This window comes from Natator depressus, chromosome 19 (assembly GCF_965152275.1).
Source record: "Natator depressus isolate rNatDep1 chromosome 19, rNatDep2.hap1, whole genome shotgun sequence".
Lineage (NCBI taxonomy): Eukaryota > Metazoa > Chordata > Testudines > Cheloniidae > Natator > Natator depressus.
Genome location: NC_134252.1, coordinates 9071991 through 9096385, shown reverse-complemented (window position 1 = coordinate 9096385; position 24395 = coordinate 9071991). Strand labels below are relative to the sequence as shown.

At 47.9% G+C, this 24395-nt stretch overlaps 1 protein-coding gene across 2 annotated transcripts in view; it reads right to left on the bottom strand.

Annotated features, from left to right (window-relative positions):
• Position 1: 1 nt before the first annotated feature.
• The window catches only part of LDLRAP1 (low density lipoprotein receptor adaptor protein 1), a 37195-nt gene continuing 12801 nt past the window's right edge, over positions 2 to 24395 (bottom strand). Inside the window, exons 2-9 of one of the 2 annotated variants that reach the window (XM_074934355.1) lie at positions 23079 to 23221; positions 19080 to 19192; positions 14712 to 14826; positions 10228 to 10300; positions 8778 to 8861; positions 6170 to 6297; positions 3827 to 3861; positions 2 to 2060 (exon numbers count right to left, since the gene is read on the bottom strand). In XM_074934355.1, the coding sequence (XP_074790456.1) occupies positions 1916 to 2060; positions 3827 to 3861; positions 6170 to 6297; positions 8778 to 8861; positions 10228 to 10300; positions 14712 to 14826; positions 19080 to 19192; positions 23079 to 23221 (836 nt within the window). In that variant the 3' untranslated portion in view covers positions 2 to 1915. The remainder of the gene's footprint in view (positions 2061 to 3826; positions 3862 to 6169; positions 6298 to 8777; positions 8862 to 10227; positions 10301 to 14711; positions 14827 to 19079; positions 19193 to 23078; positions 23222 to 24395) is intronic. The other variant, XM_074934356.1, reaches the window with a different exon arrangement.

The window sequence follows — 24395 nt, the reverse complement described above, 5'->3', positions numbered from 1 at the left end:
GTAGGGTTTAAGACTATGTACATATATGCAGAATACTATATCTGTAAGGATATACTCCAAGGATCTCTAGAAAGAGAGAGAGAGATTAACATATAGCTGAATCCTCATGGTTTGTGCAACAAAAACTTTAGAAAAAAAAATCACAACGCCCCCAAGGAATCAGAGCAGGGTGCTTGCTACAGCTAGCTTTGCTTAATCGGGGGGCTGTTTATACAATCAGCGTACAGTAGATATACAGAACTTAAGCGTGCAACTCCTCCGTTTGCACGAGACTAGTGCCACTGGTGATACCAAAGAAGATGCAAGAATGCTTTTGCAGGAGAAAGGAGTACCAAGATTTTATAGTAGACATGAGGGAGCTATGACGCTGACTCATCACATCACAGTACCCTTTATAAAACGCATCTGTAAGTTACGAGTCATTCAGCTGTTTCCTAATACAATTACTCTCTCTCCCCGGAGGAAAAAAAAAAAATTTATTTTTACTTTGTACAATGTTAGGAGACTTATAAAAAGAGGAATTCATTCCCCACATAGTGTTTCAGAACCAAGTTACAAATCTATAAAACAGATTAGTATATTCCTCACAAGGCCACAAACACTGCAAACTATGTTCGTGCAGTCATTAAGTTTAATCTTTTAATTAGCATAATCCTTATATCGCCATTATTGATTTTCAAATCTAGAAGTACAGGAGATTAAGGAGCCGCATTTTTCTTTCAGCTTCTCAGGAGGTGTAGGTCTTGGAACGATCATCAACATAGTATACAAGGGATTTTTTTTTCCCCCCCTTGGAAGAACATCCAGGTAAATATTGGTTTCACTTAATCCAATTCTGCCTCAGCCTACTAAGTGGCTCCACTAGACAGATTGGTATGGAGACCAGACAGAGGTGTGCCCAGTAGGAGGCAGCCAGCATTAACCTATTATGCATCTGGTTCAATCCAACCTGCAATTTTCAATGTATTATCAAAAGCCAAGTGTTACTAGAGAACCTTTTTATGACTATCAGTGGGACTGAAGTCTTTAGATTTAGAGTCACAGTGAAGGGGGGGGAAAAAAAAAAAAAAAAGTGTGAGAGGTCGGTTGTGAGATACAGACCTGCAATATTGCGGTGGTTTTTGGATCAGTAGCTTCTGGGTGAGAAGAGAGGTTAGAGATGAATACCCAACTTGTTTTGACATTTTGGGCCATACTTTCAGTTCAGGCTTTTAAAGTGCAAAGCTACGAGTCTTTGGGTAAGTGTGCCAACTCCAATCTGAAAGCTAACAAAGTGTCAGACAACCCGTTACTGATGGCTGACAACTACGGGGATTTATCACAGACATTCACAAGAAATATAAAACCTGTTACCTCTGATTTTAATACCGGTGTAGTTCTTTCCCTCCCAGTTTATCAAGAAGGTGAAATGCAAGAAGACAACTGCAGAACTAGAGTTGTTTTGGAAGCAAAGGATGAGTAACATTTGTGCTTACAATTGCAATTGTATGTGCAGGTGTCTAGAAAAATATGTACACGCTAAAGAGTCTTTGGTGCTGGATAGTCATTTTCGGAAGACAGCAAGCTCTGCTGAATACTCTTCCATCAGTATATTGCCATCTAAGACTGTACACGTTACTTTTGTATAGGATCCAGCAATGTAACTTCCATAATATATGTAAACTGTAATGGTTACTGAATAAATATATTCAAGAGCATCTCGTTGTTTAGATAAAAAGCAAGGTTAAAAAAATATGTATTAAATGTCTAAAGCTTTGGTCTAAGCAGTTGTTATTGCGATAACAGGATCTGTAAGAATGGTGAAAACCTCCCCTTTAAGAAATCCCTCCAGAACTTCACCCAGAAGGGTTCGCATTCAGCCCTTTTACTTTTAGTGGTTACTTTATTGCAAACAGTTCGGTGGAGGAGGAGTTCTTCAGAACCCAAACAGGTCATCTTTCTCTGCCGCATTTGAATCCATTTTGTCCCAGTCTACGGGAGAGAGGGTTTCTGCACTCTGGATATCTTGAGCAGTCAGGCCAGTGTCCAGGACATGAGGGTTAGTTCTTGACTGAGCAAGTCTGAGAAGAAAGAAGGTGTTTATAGCCTCTATACTGCTATATGCAGCTTCATACTTCAAAATTCTTCCTACAGCTTGTAAAGAAATGCTCCTAAATAGGGAAAAAGCTGATCTTTGAAGCTCTTTGAAGTCTGATGCCCGCTTCTCAGAGTTTCACCTTAAAGACAGTCTACATTCGCAATGAGGGCTCCCTTTACAGTATAGGCCTGGCAAAACGTTGCCTTTTTCCTCTGAAGCTAGCACTGACTGGTGCGTTGTTAGCAGGGACCTTATCTCAGTTAAAAGAACGCACTGACCAAAGCAGCCTCACCAAAAGAAATGTCTAAATTTTCACCATTCCAGGAATACCTGAGCAAGCAGCCAGTACATAATTTACTGCCATCCACAATCACGCCAACAGCTCACAGCAGCACTCCTGGTTCTCAGAAGCTGGTTCTAAAATTTTACTCTTAAGTAAAAAAAGACAGTATTTTGAGGCTGTGTTCAGATCTGAAATGGTAGTGGTGGTCAGCCTGTAGGGTCATTTTTAACAGGATCTTTCATCCCAGGGCACTGCAGAGGTTTATGAAAGTTAAAGCCCCACAGAATTGTAGTCCAATTACTAAATTCCATGTGTACAAGCCTAATACTTCAGTGCAAACTCTCTCATGCACAAAAGATATTTGGAGTTCATATAATGGATCTTAACAGACTATCAACTCAAGTTTGAGCCCAAAAATGTTTTTAAAACCACAACAAAAGCCAAACCCAAACCATAATGATGCTTTTAAGAGAAAGATCAACAGAAAAGTTCTCATGATTTGCTAAATTCCATTGGGAACAGATTAATAAAGGTTCTCCTGCCGCATTTGCGGCCTAACCATTGTGACAGGGATAGCCTGAAAGCGAAACTGACAATTCAATGTCCAAACTGCGGGGGCGGCAGGGGAGATAGTGAATAGTAAAATTTGTTTATTAAAGTTCAGTTTTAAGAAGTCCAAACACATTCTTTAGTAATATAGGTGAGGAAACTGGTTTGGAGTAGGATTTAAGTTGACAGCATCCCTTTAATGATTTAGGAATGGATTTGCAACTTCTCTTTCCACAATGAACAGTGGAGGTAAGGAAAGAGAGCCTTCCACCTTAAGTCCAGTGTACTCGCTTTTTTTGAGCTATAAGCTGAACTAACCTTAAACTACTGTAAGTATGGTTTAAATAGATAGATATTAGGGATTTGCACTGTAATCAAGTTGGTTTTGTTACAACAGTGCAAGGATTCTAACACAAAACCCCTTGGTTAGGTGATGAACTAGATCTGAGTTAGAGGGTCTTACTCCTTGACTACATGTTTGCAGTTCATCTGGGGAATGGCAGCGTAAACACTATTTTAATGGCACACTAACATGGGGGAGAAGCAAGTCAGTCATAAGTGCAAGAAGATCAGACCAAGATCACTCCTGCTAGTACGGGGACTAGACACGGTCAGCTGAGCGAACAGCATATCAGTTCCAGTAAGAGGAGACACTATCACCATGCTACGTTTGGGGAATTAAATTCCCCATCACACACACACCCCTATCTCCATCCTTAAAAGGTTAGTCAAATATTTTGACCATCAGCCAGCCTCAAAGTCTATCTTTCAATTAAGAGCTGAAGCACTGGCTGGGCTGCTCCCCCGGTCAGATCATTGGAGCAGATTAGATTAGAAGCATTATTAAAACTAGTCATAGTGAAGACTCTTGGGTTGGTCCCTAGTGCCATAAACTTGTAAAGAGTTATTAGAATTACCTTGAAAATGCCTCCTCCAGCCCGTCATCCATTTCCTTTATTAAGAGAGAGAGAAAAAAGAAGAAGAAGAGGTAGTTGCTAAGCTAGCACGGTATTTAAACAGCTGGCTCAACTTTCCTTCGGGCGTAGGTACAGCATCGAGTGCTTAGAGCAACACTGGGTATCCGGGTCTGAGCACTGCAGTTTTCGTTGCAAACAGCAAGGACCTAACAGATTGAGGGATGCTGTTCCACCACCAACCACATCCATTTCCAGCATCTCTCCCGTCTCTTCTCCCCCTCCCAACCAGCAGCAATTCCCCTCCCTGTACCAGTGCAATAGCCAACCTAAGGCCTGATCCAAAGCCCAGTGGAATCACCCTCCCTGCCCCCAAGCCTTCCAAAATTAAGCATCCACACGACCAGCACCCCCCAACCAAGTTAACTTCAGGTAGCAGAAAGCTGTGCAGTGCCAGGTACTGTTATTGCTTCACCCCTTTCCAAGGCCTCCTGATGGTTTTCTGCAGTGGATTTTGTAGGGAAAAAAAAAAAAAAGAACAGGAGGACTTGTGGCACCTTAGAGACTAACAAATTTATTTGATCATAAGCTTTCGTGAGCTACAGCTCACTTCATCGGATGTATGCAGTGGAAAGATTTTATATACACAGAGAACATGAAACATTGGGTGTTACCATCACTCATTACAGTCTGTATGGTAACACCCACAGTTTCATGTTCTCTGTGTATATAAAATCTCCCCACTGAATGCATCCGATGAAGTGAGCTGTAGCTCACGAAAGCTTATGCTCAAATAAATGTTGGTCTCTAAGGTGCCACAAGTACTCTTTCTTTTTGCGGATACAGACTAACACGGCTGCTACTCTGAAATTTGTAGGGAAAGAGAGATGCCTTTTTATTTGTGTACTGCCTCTTTAAATTTCTCACCACTGCTGCTAAGTCAAAATTCACTGCTGCAGGGAGGGACAGCCCAAGGCTATGCACAGCGTAAGCCCTCAAAACAAGCCTAACCCTTGCGCTGTCCCCTCTGCGCAGGGGTGAGTTTCACCCCGAGAGCAGCCACTTTGTTCCAAGTTCAGATGCTGAGACTCCGGCACGTGCTTCTCACAAGAGCCTACTTCTGTTCTCTCAACGCAACACAAAAAGGTTGTTCTGGCTGAAAGCATCGGTTTGCTCTTTGCATGCAGACACTTTCCCCAGCGCTGGAAACAAAAAGCAGATCGCTCCTTAGATTTTAGGGTTGGCCAAGTCGACTGATTGCACTCACCATTTCAAGCTTACAGGGTGCAAAGTGCAGCAGATACAGTGGACCCAGCTCAGCAGGATGCTTTCGGCAAAGGACCTACTAAGCACATACTTCAGCTGGACCCTTGTGCCAAGAACATTATATTTAAAGAGCTATGGGGCAGATTTTCTTGAGGAACTGCTGGCGTGCTTCCTTTTCAAATCTCTCCTCTTTGGAGGCTGCCCATGAACGGTATTTGAATATTACTGAATGGGGGCTGAGGGGTTGTTTTAATTGAAAGATTAGGTTTGAGATGGCCTTTCAATGGGCAACTTGATTACATCCACTGGGGGTTTTAAGCTTTGGGGCTCTGATGACCTTGATGCTATTGAGAGTTATGCAAAAGAAGGAGGTTGGCTAAGATCCCTCCAGGACCTACGGTGATGTTGAGATTAACAGGTGATATTCTAATTTGGACTGAAGGTCACAAAATTTGGGTTCAGACAGGCAGTCTCTGGAAGCAAAGCCCCTTGGCTAAAGAGGCCCCATCACTGCTCCACAATTCAGCAGATTTCATCTACTGCAGTGGGAGAGGAGGAGGTAGTTTGAGATCGTGGGTCTCAGACTATTCAGGACTTGACAAGTCAAACAATAGATTCCACGGCTAGAGCACGGGCGTAACCCACACCAGCATGCACAGCAGCTACAGACTGGTGCTTCCATCTGAAAAACTAGACATTCAGGTATGTGATAAAGCACATAAAGGAGTGCCCAAGCATCTGAAATGTGGGTTTGTGAAAGAAGTTTACAAGCTCTTCTGAAAATCCCAGGTCTTGGCAGTCAACAGGAGCCTAAGAAGGAATTAGGCACCCAAATCAAACTCCAGGCTCCCACTGGAAGCAAACTTGATTGGACCCCTTTGAAAATCCCAGCACAAATGGCTGAGTAGTCTGGAAGTTCTACACCCAATTGCTAAGGCTTTGGTTAAGAGGTGGGCCCAGAATGAAGACAACCCCCCCCATCCCCAACGGAGGATGTTGGGACCAACAGAAAATGAAGCTTCACCTTCCCCCAGCATCCCTCTTCTCAGGAGAAAGAGCTAGCACCTCCAGTACGCTTACCCAGACTATGTTGTTGTTCTCAGATGAGAAGTTTGGACCCAACTCATCCACGCGTGGGGCGTTCACGCTGACAGTCAGGGGAGATTTGGCAGCATCTTCGAAGTCCAGCAGGTTCCCTGTGGCAACTGCTGTGTGAACAGAGCAAAAAAAAAAAAAAAAAAAAAAAGTTACCAAAAGAGTTTTGCAGTTCTCCTTCCCTGCCCTCTCCACCCCAATAAGAGGAATATGTACACCTTCCTACTGGGCTATGCTGCCACCACTTATTCACTTTACGTTAACAGGTAGAGAGTCCTTCTCCAGGATAGTGCTAGGCACTGTACAAACATCTGGGCAGGGACTGTAAAACCTGATGGGCCAAAGAGACAAGAGAGTGGGAAGGGAAAAAGAGGCACAGATGAGTTAAGTGACTTCCCTAGGGTCACACACAGCAGGGAACAGAACCCGGTCACTTGGATTTCCCAGTCCAGAGCCTTGCCCAATGGGCCACACTGCCACCGCGCTCTTGATCTAGGCTACATTAGGAGTACAGAACGATTACTGGGCTAAGCATTGCATCAAAGCCCCTCTGCAGAAACAAAGCCAGAAGCCTCATTTTTACGGCAAGACACCCTGGATTAGGTGGTGAAGCAGACTGGGAGACCTGCAGCGGCTTTGCTTAAGCATCTGTTTGGAAGTGGAATTATTACAGTAAATATGAAGTGGGAACAGCCCAGCCTGCACTTTGTCCCCTAGGTTCTTTTGATATTAGTGTTATTGCAGCCCATTCCCGCCTTCAGTTTAATACCACACAACATCATTCAAGCTCACATTTGCATCACAGGACTATTGGTAACCAGGCAAAGGGTAGGTGGGTGTTTGGATTTTTTCCATCTTAAACTGCCACATTAACTGAATGTTTGCTGCTCAAGTTAGTCAGTTTGCTAGCTGGCAAGTGCCATCATTTTATGTTTCAGAGTTAACACCTCATTGAGATGCATGGGGCAGTCCTCACCTCTCCAAGCTAAAGATTCAGGCTGCTTGCAGTCTCAGGGCTGGTCTACACCAGAGTTATGTCAGCTTAATTACATTGCTCAGGGCTGCAAAGAGAGTTTCATGCCCTCTGCAATGTAATTAAGCCGACCACAACCGTTTTGCCTCTTTCTTTGCCAGCTTGTATTCCTCATCGCATTCTAGCCTTCTTAACTTTCTGCCATCACTTAAACTTTTCCTCCTTCACTGCTTCCTGCACACTGCTGGACCATCGCCATGTCTACTTGACAAGAAGTTTCCCTCCTTTCATTTGGCCACCCCCTTTTCTCCCTCCAGCCTCGCTGATGTGATCACGGTCCATTTGGTTGTAGTCTTGCCTGAAAGCCTCCAACACTTCATGTTTTTGTCCCACAATTCATCTTTTCCCATCCTCCCACCCCACTAGCCTTGTCACCCTGAAGTCCATTACAAGCAATGTAATCTGCTCTCCCGGAATGACTTCCGTCTCCCCCGTTTGTTAAATCTCATCTTGGCAGGAAGTGGCCACTCTTCTACCAAATAAAGCGCTCCTCCCTTTTTTACAAAATATGTATTGGCAGCAATCAGGCCACGGGCTCTGGCTAACAAAGACGTTCTCACCAGCTGCATTTCTGGGTCCAAGGCATCGTACTTGACAACTGTTTTAGCCCTTGGGTTCTCCCATATGTCCACTGAGAGAGTTTCATTAATCAATCAGGCACTTAGCTGGACCTACTGATAAGCAAGGAACTGCTAGCTAGCTGGAATTTCTCCTCCTCTGTCATAACGCTAACCTATGGCACGTACTCACATAAAACATTAAAGTTTTGGTCTCTACTCACTGCTATTGTCAGAGCTCACTCTTCCTTTGGATGTCCACTATCATAGCCTGTAATGTTCTGCTAGGATTATTCTTACTCTATTCTTTTTTACTACTGATCCATGGTACTGAGCCACAAAGCAACTCGTAGCACTGGTCAGCCTCCATAGATTTTGATCCCTTCCATTCGGTGTCTTGTACACAAGCAATGTGCACCCTCCTTCTTTTCAATGTCTCAGCTACTTCTTCGTTTCCTGTTCATTGCTCCTACATTCAGGGAAGCCCGATGTAGTTCTTGGGCTCACTTTAGCTGTACGTGCCCAGAATGCAGTAGCATTTACCTTTTCTCACAGCAATTGTGCGTCACTTCTGGGGGAGGGTGGGGGACGACGACACCCTAGCATTGTATCGATATTCTCCCTGAAGTCAGACGCAGAGAGAGTATGCAATTGTAAAAGCTGCACCAAACTGGCTAGTCAGGCCTGACATTTCTTGGTTTGACCCCTTATTTTAGGTGGGCTGTCTGCCAGCCAGTGAGCAGCCCTACCTGCCTGGATCCCTCCGCTTCAGCGGAGGGCATTTAGAGAAGAGGCTGCAGTAGAAGCCATGGCTGAGAATGGCTCTCTTTGTAGTGGTTGGCCAATAACAAATCTACACCACGGATACAAAAAGTTGTTTATCCTGCACTAGCCTTCACAGTTCTGCCGGGAGACTTGGTCAAATCCAGATGAAAAAACCCAGTCGCTGCTCAGAGGTCTTTAGACCCCTGAAAGCTAACAGGGCGTTTTGTTCATCACTTACATGCTTTAAGGCAGGCAGGATCTTCTGAGTTTGGGCCACTTGCACCTTCTCCCTCAGAGAGGGACTTTTCCCGCTTTTCTTTCTCTGCAACAAGAAAGACTCCTTCATTGTCTGTAGGCACTGGATTTCCTGATGTGCATTTCACGAACGGAAATGTGATAGGTCGTGACCATAAGAGCTGGTTGGGAACTTTCCCCATCGGGGCATTTTTCTGTCAAAGTATTCGTTTTGCCAAAATTGAAGTTTTGCCACCAAAAGTTTGATTTTCCGGCGGGGGGTGGGGTGGGGGAAATGGGATTTACGGAGGGCTCCTGGACTGACTACCTAGGAGACACCTGCCAGCAGAAAAATGAAACTGACAAAAGCCTTGCAAGCAGGGAGCCTTGAGATTCCATTCTGGTTCTCCCAAAATGCAGTTTTTCTGGAAATTGCATTTGACTTTTTGGTCACAAATTAGGGCACAATTTTTCTTCCCCAGGGGGGGGGATTTCCATTTCCAGCCAACTTTTGTGACTGCCTGCATCAAGGGCTTCGTGTACTTGGGACAAATGTTTTCCGAGTCACACCCTCAGGAGACACTTATGTTCCACTCGCTCTCCAGAAGACTCAGCACCACCCAAGACACTTAGGACCAGTTCCTCCTCCTTCTCCACCCCCTACATGCCTCTCTGGTGGCATATAAGGGCAGTCTAGGAGATGCAAGTGGAAGGGACGTGTGACTGAGGGTATTTCCCCAGTGCAGGAGATGCATAGGGCTGACACAGGTGGCCCTGAACAGCCCTGGAGTAGCGTAGGGCTCAGAGTTGTAGATTTTTTTTTTTGGGGGGGGGGGGGGGAAGAGAAGAAGAGAGGGGAGAAAAACTCTAACTTACATGCCAAGGGATGTACCAGCCCCTACACCTGCCTAGAATCCAGGTGGCACAGACCCACAGTCATCCCAGGTGCCCTTTCCCAGCAGCACAGCACAGATTCTGCCCCCGTAGGTTTGGTTTTCAGAGGTGTGAGCACCCCAGCTTCATTACAGTGGGAGCCACGGTGCTCAGCCCCTATTGGGGGTGGGGGTGTGTGTGTGTGTGTGTGTGTGTGTGTGTGTGTGTGTGAGTGAAAGGGACACAGGTGTCAGGCGGACTTGGAAAGAACAGCTAGCTACTTTACAGCTTGTTAGGCACACTGTATTTCGTGTGCCCACCTATGGTGAAAGCAACAGGCAGAGACAGGTTTACAAGGAGCAGGACTCAGTACGAGGTGTCAGCCGCTGATTGCAGGCACTAGACCCTGCCGTCAGAGTCACAAGAAACCTGCAGTTACGTTAGCAGCGCAGCCAGAATGGGCCTCAATGCCCCCCCCCTTTTTTTTTCCCAGTGCATACTTTGAAAGATCACTTGAAAGGATAATAAGCCCAAATTATTTCCTTGGTTATATTGCAAGACACGGAGAGCGACACACTCACCTTCCTTGGATGCTTGCCAGAACTCAAACGCGACTTTGAACGCTTGAGCTACAGTTAGGGTGACTGCCTGGGCCTGAAAGACAATGTTAGACAGTGCATTCGTCGGCAGTTTCTCCCGTCGATTTCAATCATTTGGCGGTTCTGCTGATAGATGCGAACCTGGAGCTTCCTAGTACTCTGGTGCCAGGACACCTGCACCCCTTTAGAAAGGGTAATCAAATATGGATAGCAGCAAGGATTGTCTGCTCTCCACAGGACGCTGCTGCAGAGAGTTGGCTGCAGGCGTGTTACACCTAAGAAAACAATTATTTTCAGAGAGAAGGGAAGGTGTCACGCTGACCGCTCCGGAGGCTAAAGACCTCTCTAGCCTCAATGCACACAGAGCGGCTTGCATATTGGCCCCTCCCCTGTGCCTCAATCCCAACCAGGTGGGATGATTACTGTTAATCCTCCAAGATACTTGCATGCCCCACTCACTGTAGTATCTGAGCGCCTCACCACACCTCTGCGAGGCAGGGCAGTGCTATTATCCCCATTGTACAGATGGGGAAAACTGAGGTACAGAGCAGCTAAGTGACTTGCACAAGGTCATGCAGGAAGCCAGTGGCAGAGCAAGGAATCAAACTTGGTTCTTTCAAATCCTGGATGGGTACCCTAAGCATGGGACACCCCTCCTCAATTTTCAGGGGCCATCTGACTGCCAAGAAAGGTGCCAGCGATGGCAGGTGTTGGTGGCTGGACTGAGTGCCCTCCACTCGTTTCAGTTAAGATGCTGAATGGCCAGGAATGACTTTCACTACAGATGTAGGGCTGGATTCGCAATGACAGCTTAGAGAGCTACTGTCCATCACCAATTCCTTCCCCTCCTCCCCATTCGAGTTGGTTCTGAACCGAGGACCATCTCGAGTAACAGGATGCTGTAAGAAAAAGCACTAGATAGCGGGGGAATGAAAGCGGGTGTCCCCCACAATCAGTTTCAGCTCTTAATGACAGAGTAAGGGCTGACTGTTAATTAGCCCAGAGAGATACAGGGGAGCTTTCAAAAGGCACAAAAGGTAGCGTAGGCACCCAGCTCCCAGTGAAGTCAATGGGAGCCTCTATCTGGAGGGGACTGTTACACCCACTTGCACCAGCAGCAAGGTTGGCCCTCTAGGCCACACGTTTTGTGTGCCACTGTAATTAAGCGGGTTTCTAAACCAGCGTAGGAACGGTCCTCGCATGGACTCACTTCTGTAGTTGAAAGAGTCTCAATGTAGCTTATTTCTCCTGAGTTTACAGAAATGAGCTACGCTGCTGTAGCTGCGTCCACACCCACTCAATCCGTATGTTTCTAGACAGACAGAGCCGTACAAAAACCCCCTGCTCAGACCAGCCCTTCGAGCTACCCAGCAAGGCTCACGAGTGTGGCGAGGAGCGACGTGGGATGCCGGGGTCATTAAAGAACAAGCTCATTGAAGATTTTACACGCAGTGGCACATCACAAGGCAGAAGCAAGGACTTTTAAAGACAGCTGACGGGCGATAAGTTTGCATTTAGAGTCGCATGCAAAATAAATCCAGCTTCCAAGACACGGAACTTCCCCCTCCTCCAGGCTTTGGGGAAAAAGCGGAATAAAAAGTTTAATTGAGAAATAAGTTCCAAGAGCCACAGGCTTTTGAAAAAAAGGGAAAAATAAAAAAAAAAACACACAAAACCCATCTCTGCCAATTAAACCTCACAAAAGTAGAGGATCTCATTTGAATGTCTGAGCTATTTACATCTGTGATGGAAGTGTGAATGCTTTATGGCAAAAAACTTAAATATGGTAATTAAGTATGAAACTCCCCACAGCTGTTTACAATTTAAGCTGTCACATCTGAATCAAGTTTAATAGACCCAGCTACCGTTGAGAATTGCCCATGAACTAAAAATATGGAGTAATTATATGCCAGAGCCGGGTAGCTATACATACCGAGCCCCATCTTAGATGCCAAGCTCTGGTACTGCAGTGTCAGTTTACCTGTTATCAGCATGGTGTTCACGCATTGTGTGTGCGTACAGAGATTCTACTTGCTACCACAAAAGGCCTGGGAGAACTTTTTTATTTTGAGGAAGACGTACGGTGCTGATGTACCAAAGAGATAATTCTTTTAGCACTGGAGAGATTTAAATTTTAATTTGCAGAGTCTCTTATCTTGGCAGCGCAAAGATGGGGCTGCACTTTGCAGCCAGGAGAGAACTGGTGGCTTCCATTATGTTCCCCGCTACCGCAGAGGGAGGCGGGAAGGGACAGAATATTAACACTGCCATTCATGCCTGGAGCAGCGGGGGGGGGGGGGGGTGTTTGGAGCGGAGGTCTGGGCCACGTTGGTCTCTTCTCTGCCCCAACCTGACTGAAAGGGGCTTGCTGCAGGGGCAATGCCAAGTCGCTGAGATGAAGAAACCTTCCGCCCCCCATGATGTGAGAACAGTCGTTGCTGCAGCCTCTGTTTAGATTATGCTCCCGATTTGGGGGAAAAGATGGGAATGGCAGAAATAAGGGCATGAAGCAGGCAGGGTGTAGTTTAGATCTACAGCTCCCTGCCTAGATTACATCAACGCAGGAGGAACTGTGCCCTCCCCCCCCCCCGTGAGTTCCAGTGTGCAGGGGATGAGCACCCCCAGCCCTGCAGGCTTCCAGCCCCTGCAAGCCACAACTGCATGGGTTCCTCCACAGAAAGGGGCCTGTGCAGCTCTGTGTCTGAGGGAGGGGTATGCATCGGTCTGGTCCCCGCATCCTACTAGAGTGGGCAGAGGAGGACACCCTCCCCCCCCCGTTTCCTAGCACACACACACACACACACACTCTAAGCCCAGCCCCCCCTTGACTCATCCATATCTCCACCACAAGGTCTCTCTGGCTCATCAGTCCCTGCCTCCCCATTGCGAGAGTGGAGGAGATCTAATCACTCTCTACACCCACTCACAGCTTATGCCCAGTGACCCATTTCTCTCCCTTGCCAACTCTTAAGTGCTGGGCCTTAGCCCATGCTGTCCCAGCTCAGAAGAGCTCTCCTGTTATGCGATACATTGAGCCAAGGGGAGGGGTGAGCAGAGAAACCAAACAAAAAAAACCTATCCGCTCCGCTCAGAACAAAAGCTGGTGGCTATTTCCCAGCTCTGGCTATTCTCCTTAGTAAGTGTTACGATCTTGTGTTCCATGCTGTGCGTCAGTTACAGTGCGATGGTGCTAAATCTGCCATCAAGTACAGTAACAAACGTATCACGGGCTTCAATACTGAGAGAGAGAAAGAGAGAGAGAGAGAGAGAGAGAGCTCTTAAAAAAGTGAGCCACAAAGCAGGGGGGCAAGTTGAGGTGAAGCAGGAGCGGGGACACACACACGCACATGCCTTGTACTGCCTGGCCACTCTCCTTTTTAAAAAAGAAAAGGAGGACTTGTGGCACCTTAGAGACTAACCAATTTATTTGAGCATTAGCTTTCGTGAGCTACAGCTCACTGCATCGGATGCATACTGTGGTGAGCTGTAGCTCACGAAAGCTTATGCTCAAATAAATTGGTTAGTCTCTAAGGTGCCACAAGTACTCCTTTTCTTCTGCAAATACAGCCTAACACGGCTGTTACTCTGAAACCTCTCCTTTTTAAAATTCTTTCCCATCCATGGAAGAGTCCAGTATTCCAGATGCAATGGTAGCATCAAACACACCTACAGTCTTACTGCAGCCACGGGGAGTTAAGGACGATGCAGAAATGATTTCATTAAGCGAGGAAATGCCAGGAGAATTTTGGCAGGTGGGAGGGGTTAGAGACAGTTCAGCAAATGCTACTCCCCCCCATTTAAAATAAATGCCCCCTTCCCACCTGGCCCAATTATTAAAAGCTTTAATTCTGCATATCTTTAAGCATGTGACCAAGTCCCATTGACTTCAGTCACGCTAAACTCTAAGCACACTGAAGTATTTATGGGATCAGGGCCTTCAAGTAAGTTTCCAGGCTCAACTCGGTGTCATTTTTAACTCTGCATTTTGCCTCTTTAATAGGGGACTCTCACTCCTGAGAATGGGAGACGGGGCCTCCCCTCATGGGGGCATGCAGCCTAGTGGTTAGACTAGCCGAGATCCCGGCGCTCCCATAAGAAACAGGTGAAGTTGTGGATTCTCAGCCCCTCAAAGTCAAATCCAGCAAGGCATTTAAAAGTTCCTCCCAACATCAGCACAAAAGTGACATAACAGATGATATCTGCCCCTCCCATCAGCATGTGTCCAGGTTGATTTAGCCTCACTACGTCCTACGATATGCTCGGGCCTCCAGAGACGCAGGGCTGCTGACAGCCCCGAGTTATGTCTGCAAGCATAGGAGCTCCAATGTCTGCAGGCGGGGCAGTTTGCTGGATCAGGCCCCTAGATCAGTCAGCAAGGTCCCTGCCCCGAGGAGCTTATGAAGCACTGAACCCTGCCCACCTCTCTCGTAACAGCCGTACGGACCCGCGCCCTCCTTTCTACTGACCAGTTTCCGTTTGGGGCAGAGGAAAGCGTGACACTCCAGGTTCTCGCTGTGCTGGCTCTGAGCAATGTAGGCAAACACTTTATCGTGGCTCTTGTCCGCGGTGCAATAAGAGATCCTGAAAGTCAGAGCGAGGGAAAGTTAAACTCTTGGATTATAGCAGGGTCGGGAGGAGGCCAGCTCGCCCACTGACCTGGCAGGCTGAGCGTCAGATTCAGCCTGGCAGACGCAGAGGGAACATGAATACCACCACGTTCTAAGAGCCCCCAGCTGGAGATTGGGGAACTCTAGGCCTGAAAGACAAGCCCCATTTTAGGCTTCAGAACCACAACTGTGAAGGCAGCAAAAATGGGACTGAAGGGGAGCGGAGCCACACACCGAATGATGCGTTTGGTGGGGTTACAGCCTTTGAACAGGAGCCTTTACCTTTGCTCAAGGAAAGGAAACTCTTTGCCCAGGTTTTGTGACGTGCTAGTTTCTGAGCTGGGCAAGAGACACTTTGCTGTCAGGACAATCTCATGCATATTTTCTTCCAGCAAGGAGAGCGCCCAAGTTGTTCCAGCACCACAAATTACTGCGGAAGCTCCCCTGTGCGTGCTTCGGTCAGAGAGAGAAGCTGACGTCGGGGACAAGGAAAGTGTCTGAAAGAATGAGCCTCAAACTCCAGGAGATCTGCTCTAGCAGTTGCAGGCATCCTTGAACTCAGTGGGCCATGGGGATTCACTCAGCCTGCGGTTTGAAGGACATTTCCTCCGACGGGCTGCTTTCCCCTGAGCCAGGCAGGAAGCGCTTTGCATTTCTGAACAAGGTTTTGGCCAGCAAGCAGGGTGCCCTTCGACCAGGCATTGGCCAGGTGGGCAGACTATAAATGCGCCTTTGTAGGGTGTGGGGGCAGGACCCTCGGAATTCTGAGCGTTTCCTTCCCCCCCTCCCGTGTGAATATCGGCACAGAGATCGGCTACTCCCATCTTACGTCAGTGCGTGTCATTGCGACACATAGCAGCTGAGTCACTGAAATGCAATGCAAGGTTCACATGCAACTGGCAGTAATTTAATCTAGCGGGCTATTGAGGATGTGACCTCCCCACAAGGTAGGTTCTAAGGAAACCCTGAAGAGGATTAGAGGAAGAAAGGGGGACCTGTGGTTAATCTTCTCACAGCACCAGATTCTCCATTCAGCCCTTGCTTGCATGACTGTCCTCTAGGAAGGGGAAAGTGCATCTCATTTCCCAGACAGACTTAAAGAGCCACAGTCGAGGTTTAACACCACTTTCACTTCATTCCTTTTTGTGCATCAGGTTACTTTTGCTCATTGGCCTACATTTTGCCTTGCCAAGAGGCGTCATGCAAAGCATGATGCCCTTCAGGTTTATTCCCCTCCGTCATTTGCTTTCAAAGCAGCAAGGCTGGCCTTTCTGAGAACTGCAACAAAACCTCCTGCGTGCGTGTTTCCCCCCCCCACACACACACACACTCCTCCCTGCTTCATAGCAACCCCTACTGTTCACCTGCATGTACAATCATCATTTGTTTTCAAAGGGAGGGTTATTCACACCAGCCTCTGAAGTTAATCGGTTTTGTAACCAGAAGGCAATTCACCACACACCAAGGGGCGAGTCTGAAAACCACCTACAGAGTCACAGGGGGCTGTGTTTTAAGCTGCAGCAAGTCCGTTAGGATGCCTGCCTGAGGAGAGTGGTGGAGAGATCACAGTTTCTGCCAGTGAAGTCTGAGTTTGCCTAATAAAAGTTCCAGGTTTGAGGGGGCGTGCTCCAGAGACCACAGCTCTGTCAGTTCAATCCTGACCTGGCACATGGGAGAAATTACTTTGGGCAATAAAAGAAAGCTTGCAAGAGAAAATTAAATTCATGCACACCAACCCTCCCTCCTTTAGGGAAAGTTATTCCTTCACCTGAAGTGGTATTGTTTTACAGAACCGCCTCTGATGTTGTCAGCTGCCTTAAGACATAGACACTTCAGTCAACTCAGAGGATACCTTTGTATAAACGTGGACCGGAAGGGACAGCTTCACCGTTCCTGTGTCCAAGCTCAATTCAAGGCAGCAGCTAACTATTCAGACCTCAGGTCTGCACTCACTTGTTTTCCCACCTCTTGCCCTCACCCACAACACAGTTCTGCTGGATTTCCGTAGACCAGGACTAATCTGGAGTGATTAAAGAGAGCAGAATTGAACGCCAGGTCTGCAGCTGTTAACTTTTAATTGTGAGGGGGTCTATGGGGTGAAGATTGCAGAAGGAACTCCACTCCCATGCGTTTTAACATGACCACGTTTATACAGTTGACTGTGTAGAGCAAAGAAGGTCAATGGTTTTGTCCAGACCCCCAGTGATCCAAAGGCCTCCTGTGAGCTGACTACTAGGCAATGCAAAATGCCACTACCCTGTATTTCAGTATGGGGGAGGAGACTTCCATCCTCCCTTGCCTTGGCGTATTGTTGTAAGGAGGCATGGAACACAGGAGTCATCAGACTGGATCATACCTGGATCCATCTACTCTAGTACCCAGTCTGACTGACCACACCAGATGCTCAGAGGAAGGTGTAAGAATCCCAGAGTGGGCAGGGATGGGATAATCTCCCCCCCCGCCCCACAATAGATTGTAAAGACAGAAGAGACCATTGCGATCATCTAGCCTGATCTCCTGCAGGACAGGCCGTACAGCTTCCCCGACTTAATTCCTCATCCTGGTCTTCAGCATTACAGATTGGTTCAGGGCCCGAACCAAAGCCATGGTAGGAGTGGGAGAGGGAAAAAAGAAGAGTTCGAGCTAACCCCCCTTGAAGCGGGAAGATCCAACTGGCTAAGTACACCAGCATCCCTAGATGGAACTTTAAAGGAGCCGAATTTCTCCATGCAACCGGATTAACAGCAGTAGCTGCACGTGCCTCTTGCTGCAGCTGGAGTTTTAACTTCGGAACCACTTTCGACACCTGAAGTCAGGAGTCCGAGGTCTATTAAGCTGCCTGAAATTTAGCCTGCCTTTTGCCTGCTTCAGAGCGAGTTCGGGCTCCCGGGAGGAGCTGAGCTGTTAGCACTGGAAGCCAAAATCCTCTAGCCACACCACAGCAGCCCGCCCACCTCTCTGTGTCTCAGCCCTTGCTTGTATCTCTAGGGTAAAGAGGAGAGTTCAGCCTCCATTCAGTGGCTGGCCTCGTCAGGGAGGCTGAAAGCCCATCAGGGCAGGGACTGCGTGTGCTTTCCGTGCCTACCACAATAAGGCGCCAATCCCACCTGGAATCTCTGGGCGCTACACAATCAATACAACGGCAAGGAGAGGAGTTGTTACTGGGACTAGGGCTCCAACAGAGGGAGAGAAAGCATTAGAGGGTCAGACAGAGCCTTAGCAAGCCTGGAGAGGAGACCGAGTAAAGGAGAATGAGCCATGTAAGTCACCCCCTCCGTTACCGGGTGGATGGTCCCCCTTTTCCACACAGGAGACCAAGCAGAAGTCGGACGCTAACCACATTTGACTGCTGCCGTTTGTTAGAGCTCGCGCGGAGCCTCACCGCACAACACTGACGCCATCGCTTCGTGCGGGACAGAACTAGGGGACGTCTCAAACATTCCAACCCTCCTCTCCAGGAGAGGCCTCCGTTACCTTTCCCCAGTCTCAGATGCTTTTGGGCCTGCGGTACTCGAGTGCGTCCGATTCCACAACACTGTCAGACGCCCAGCGGACGGGGCACATTCTAGAGTCGGGACCACCAAACTAAATGAACTGCGTGCTTTGTATTTTGCAGAGTCTTTCCTTATCCTCCCCCCTTCTTGGCTCTGTTTATTGCACTAGACCAGGGGTCGGCAACCTTTCGGAAGGAGTGTGCAGAGTCTTCATTTATTCACTCCAATTTAAGGTTTCCCGTGCCAGTAATACATTTTAATGTTTTTAGAAGGTCTCTTTCTATAAGTCTATAATAGATAATTAAACTATTGTTGTATGTAAAGTAAATAAGGTTTTGAAAATGTTTAAGAAGCTTCATTTAAAAATTAAAATAAAAATGCAGAGCCCCCCCGGACCGGTGGCCAGGACCCAGGCAGCGTGAGTGCCTCTGAAAATCAGCATGCCATAGGGTGCCTACCCCATGCACTAGACAGATGTTTTCCCTTTGGATTCTCATGGTGCCTAGCGTTCACTCATTCCCCTCTTCCCATGTAGCCTTGGCTTTCAAGAACAGATTCCTAAAGATGTGGTCAGCCTGCAGTACAGGTGAAGACTGGAGCCCAATGCATTTTCTCTCCCTACCCTCACACCAGATTACGGGCTGTGAAGACAGGGCTAATACACCCATCAGTTGGAACAGGAACAGGTTTGGGCTCCACACCTTTACATGCGGAAGTGTCTCCAACAACATACCTGTATATCGAGATGTTTTCTATCAATTCGTTAGTTCCGCTGTCATTTAGGATAATCCCTCTGGGAGATACCTTCAGGGTAACTTTCTGCAGTTTCTTGCCACGTGCTTTAGCCTTTGGAAAGGAAAGGGAAGTAGATTTACGGGTATTTAGCATGGTTACGTTCAAAGCTGTTTCACGGAGGCCGATTACTCACTCTAGACGTGTATTGTTTAAATAGACAAATTAATGGCACTTGTTACGATCAGAGACTGAATTTATTACTAGGTACAATAAGGCCCTTATTAAAATGGTACCTTTGTGAAGCACCGATTTATACTGGCATTGAGCATGCACCCCCATAACATGCTTGGTTACTGTGCCCACAATCCCTGGGGTCAGAGGGACTTTGCTGTACTGATTACAGTGCCTGAAGGCTACAGGACCGGCATGGATGTAGTCTTGGCAGAGATCAACTGGGCTCCTGCAGAATTTGCCAAGTTCTGCAGAGGTTTCATTTTTAGTCCGATATCCGAGGAGATACTAGAGCTCTCAGATTACACATTAGCCAGCAAGAGGGGGTGACATGCAATGGAGTTAGACTGATCCCCTAAGTTTTGTTTGAACAGAACTATCCTCTGGGGGCAGTAACCACACCACACCTGTAGTAAGCCATTATCTTCTGTTCAAGCTGCCTTAAGTAGTCCCATAAAGGAATAGTTTATTGAAAGCCCGATCCTCAAGTTACTGAGGAGAGTCAGTGGATATGTTGCCTGGGGAAAAGAAAAAAAAAAAAAAGAAGACAGGATCAAGCCCATTCCAGAGTGCACCTTATTAAAAAGGAAGTGAAAGCTTGGATATCCTCCACCTAATGCACTGGGATTTGCACTCAGACTAGTGTGTAACTCTACCTTGCTGTCCTAGGGACAACGCAAATCAGGGCTTGCTAACAGCCTCTGCAGTGATTAAGTTCGACTGAGCTGTTCACTGGCTCATGAGGGCTGACGAGGCACATCAGATTTAAGGAAGCAGTACCGTATAGTGACAAGAGGAACTCCAGCTCAGGAGCCATTGCTCAAGCTGGTAGGTGCTGTTCCAGAAGCGGCCTTCTGTATTCCACAGCACTGCCAATCCCAGTCATTCAAAAATCCTAGTCAGGCTGCCACCCATCCCCCCAAAAAATCAGGATTTTAAAAATACCATGTTTCACTGATTTCTTGTTTGAGTCTCTAGGGCACACCTTGGTCCCATTTTCAAGCTCTTCTCTGCTAACAAAAGGTCTAGAAATGTCCACTAGGAAGAGTAAGCAGGGTCTCAAATAATCACATGACTCCAGGAGCTGGGGCTGTAATGCCATCATGTATGACAAGAGTTGGCATCGCCAAGCTCCAGTCTGCCACCTCCCTGCTTCTTCTAACAAAAGAATGATGCTTACCTCCTCCCAAATTTGTGGGCCAGTCCTGCCAGCCCAGTGCCTGTAGCACTTGTATACTCCAGATACTGCAGGACTGGGCCCTTTCCTAGCTGCTGATTTGCAGGCCAACCAAGCTGCTCCTGCAGAGTAGTGGCTTGGCCACAATAGAGTCCAGACAGAGGAAGTCTGCTGTTTCAACACTAGATTTGCAGAGCAGTTTGTTTCCCACGTCTTTACTCCGCATTAGAGGGACGAATGGCTGGAGCCAAGACACATCTAAGAGCAATGGACTGTTGCCAAAACCATCTCTACCCACCTCTCCAGGCCTGATGCTCTAACTTTGCATCACTCACACATTTAGCAGCACTCACAAGTTCATGTTTGCTTTGAATTTTAACTGCCCCTCAAGACAGAACCAATTAAGATCAGTGAGGCCAGCAGAGGACAAAAAGCATTAGATTGGCCACATGCTATAATTCAGCCACCTGCAGCCCAGTGAAGAGAAACTCAGCTCTCCTATTGAGTACAGCATCTCCCCACCTGCCAGGCAGTCATCAGACCGGCACCACTTCAAAGTGCCGACAGCAACGCGGCAGGTTCCAGACCCTCACAACCCAGCAGTGTCCCTCAGTGAAGAGCCTCAAGGAGAGTTGTACTTACAGGGAGACTTCTTTGCGTGCACACCCAGAGTCCTCTAGCCAAGGGCACGAGCTTCCACCCACCACAGCAATGATCACCAGAGATCCCGGACACAGTATGACTAGCAACCCGAGAGTTAGTAGGCACCCAAGTGAGACAGATGAAAGTCAGTTTCACAGAGACAGACAACTTCACAGTACTTTGCAAGAGCCATGCCCTACTGGGAGAAGCCAGAGATCCTGGAGCAGAGAAGTGAGCAGTGCCCTCCCCAAAGCTTAAAGCGGGGAAGGGCCACACTCCCCAATCTCTGCCACGAGGTACACAGCCAGTCGCAATATACGTTTCGTGACACGCCCATAAGCTTTGGGGCCAGATGCTCAGCTGGTGCAAATTTGCTTCGCTTTACTGAAGCCTGCAGAGGCTCTGCCCCTAGGTTTTGCTGGAGGGCTCAGCGGCTGCAGGAGTCATAACCCACCCCGGAATTCAGAGTAGGGGAGGAATGTGTTAATGTTTCTCATTTCCCAGAAGCCATAGCCCTCCCCCGCCTACTTCGCTTCCCTGGAAGTTCAGCCCATGTCAGGAAGATACTACTCACTGCCCGAAGCTTTGAGCCACCACATTTAGTTTTATGCGGATTAACCATGCGACCGAGTCTTTGCCTCATTCCATTTGATAAGTGTCTAAAGATGCATTAATTTGCTGTAGCACAAGTGGTGAATAAGGATGGACTCCTAAGTAAGTTGCAGTGTTAAATATTTAACAGTCGGTAGCTGTACTGCGCTGGCAAAATTAAAGCAGTATCAGTCAGCTGCAAGGGAGACTAATTGCCTTTTCAGTGGCCAGGAAAGGGCTGCAGAGTTTGTGCTGGTCCCTTCCAATCCACCTCTGGATTGTAAAGCTCAGAGAAGCCCATCCAACCAGGGGTGCGAGAACCAGAGGGGCTGCAGCACCCCATAGCTTGAAGGGGTTTCCAATCACACACAGGGTTTACAGTTTGGTTCGATGGCTTTCAGCAGCCGCCCTCCCCCCCAACCCCTATAAAAACTATTCCGATGCCACTGCATCCAACACAGCCAGATAGGGGACTGGGAATTCCCATACCAGAGGTCCACTAACCCATCTCTGGGGAGACAGAGGTTGACACGAAGAGTATATAGGCTGCTTTTAGAGTAGTTGTACCATTAAGAAATCAAGATTTGGCAAGGTATCCACAACACTAGAGTCTCTCCCTGGGATATCTATTTGCAACCCTGAAGTTTTCCTATAACAGTGTGTCACAGCCATGATTAAGGGTTAACCATAGCTGCAGACACAGCAATCACCATTCAAGGTTTTCTCTTCCTATTAGGAGGACCAAGTATAGCCATGGGAGAGAGTTCTAGCTAGCACTAGGCCAGCGGTTCTCAAACTGTGGGTCGGGACCCCAAAGTAGGTCGTAACCCTGTTTTAATGGGGTTGCCAGTGCTGGAGCCAAAAAGTCCGAGCCCCACGGCCCAGGGCTGAAGCCAAAGCCTGAGGGCTTCAGCCCTCCGCGGCAGGACTCAGGTTACAGCCCCCACCTGCCCAGGGCGGGAAGTCCTGAGGGGGGCAGGTCTCAGGCTTTGGGTTTGGCCCCGCCCATGGGGAGAGGGGCTCGGTCTTCAGTTTCCCTTCCCAGGGTCACGTAGTAATTTTTGTTGGCAGAAGGGGGTAGCAGTGCAAAGAAGTTTGAGAAACCCCTACACGAGAGAGAGAGAGATCATATACTAGGTTTTATTTCACCTAAACTCCACAGTCCTTCTGGGTGACCCATCATCAACTCCTTGCTGCTCGGAGAGGGGTGTGTATAGGAAGCCTTTACATCCAGGACAAGTGTTCAAGAATCATTTGCTTCAACACCAGGAAGAGAAGAGTCTGCATTGTTTGGTTTTGCAGGGATCTCCTTTATTAGGCATCAGATCTACTTAGAACCCTGATGAGGGCACTCACCATTGCCACAATTCTTTTGACGGCAGCTGCCGAGAGATCTTCTCCTTTGGGCTGTTCCACCAGCGTCATGCCCATGTACTTTAGGTTGAAAAGCATTCCCTCCAGTAGGGTCTCTCTGGTGTCGGTCCAGTTTTCCGGTAGCTCTGAGGAATAGCAAAGATCTTTAGTCTCGAGCGTACTAGGACCTGAGAAGTGATTTCATTAAACATGAAAATGCTGCAAGGTGATGCAAATGTGGGCAGCTGGCTCATCTGCATCTCACGTACTTTTGCCCAGGTGTCAGAGGGGGCCATGGAATGCTGCTACACAATTGTCACGATCTGGAGGCATTTGAGAGAGTGCTAGCTACCGAAAGTACTCCGGTGATCATCACTCCTCCTGCCCCAGCGCTGTGGTATCTTAGCATTATTCAGGTAAGACAATGCTACTCTGCCCTCAGTGAAGACTTCAGAGAGAAACCCTGCTTGAAGGGAGATATCCAGGCCAGGCAGAAAGACTCCCAAGGCCAGGCCTTGGGAAAGAGGTGCATGACCTCGGTGGAGAGAGACTCAGCCTGATCTTCCACTGAAGGGAGAAGACAAGACCCTACAGCTCATCTGGTTTTGCCTCACGCAACAGCCCCATAATAGAACCGGGGATACGTTCTGGAGCAGAATGCTCAGCAATATGAGCATGTACAATCATCCTCTGTGCGGGGAGGGGGGGGAGAAGAGAAAAACACAAAACAAACAAACCAAAACAAAGACACCCTTGCCCAATTTGGCTCCTCCAAGCATTGCCCTGTGGCCAAGTCCTCAGGCACTGGAGAAAAGGTTCCTCATGAGAGCCAGGTTGCTAGGAATAAGTTTATTTAAAGCCACCCCCTTTCCCCCCCCCCCACCCCTGTTTGCTGCAGCTGGTGATCTAGCCAGAGCGTGTGCCAGGTGGTGGAGTCACCAGAGAGGACTAACTAGCACATACAATTCTGCAGCCGTCCCAATGGATCACACCTTCCCTATGCCCTCCTGAACAAAGCTCCTTTAGGACCAGCCAATCCCCTCTAATTAACTGCTAAACGGATTATGAATTAGCAGAAGTTGTGCCAGTGCTAACATTACCTTATAAGTCTCTAGAGTGGGGAGGCAGGTACAAGCCAAGAAAAGGACCGTCGAGGTGTTTCAGTCCAAACACACACCCACGGCCAGACTTAAAAACGGTGTTACTCTGCTTACGGCTGCCCCCAGACTCAGGTCAGACTAGGGGAAGCAAAGGGGGGGTATGCACAAGTTAGAGTGCATCTGAGCCCGAGCCCATGCACAGAGTTGGAGTCATATGAGC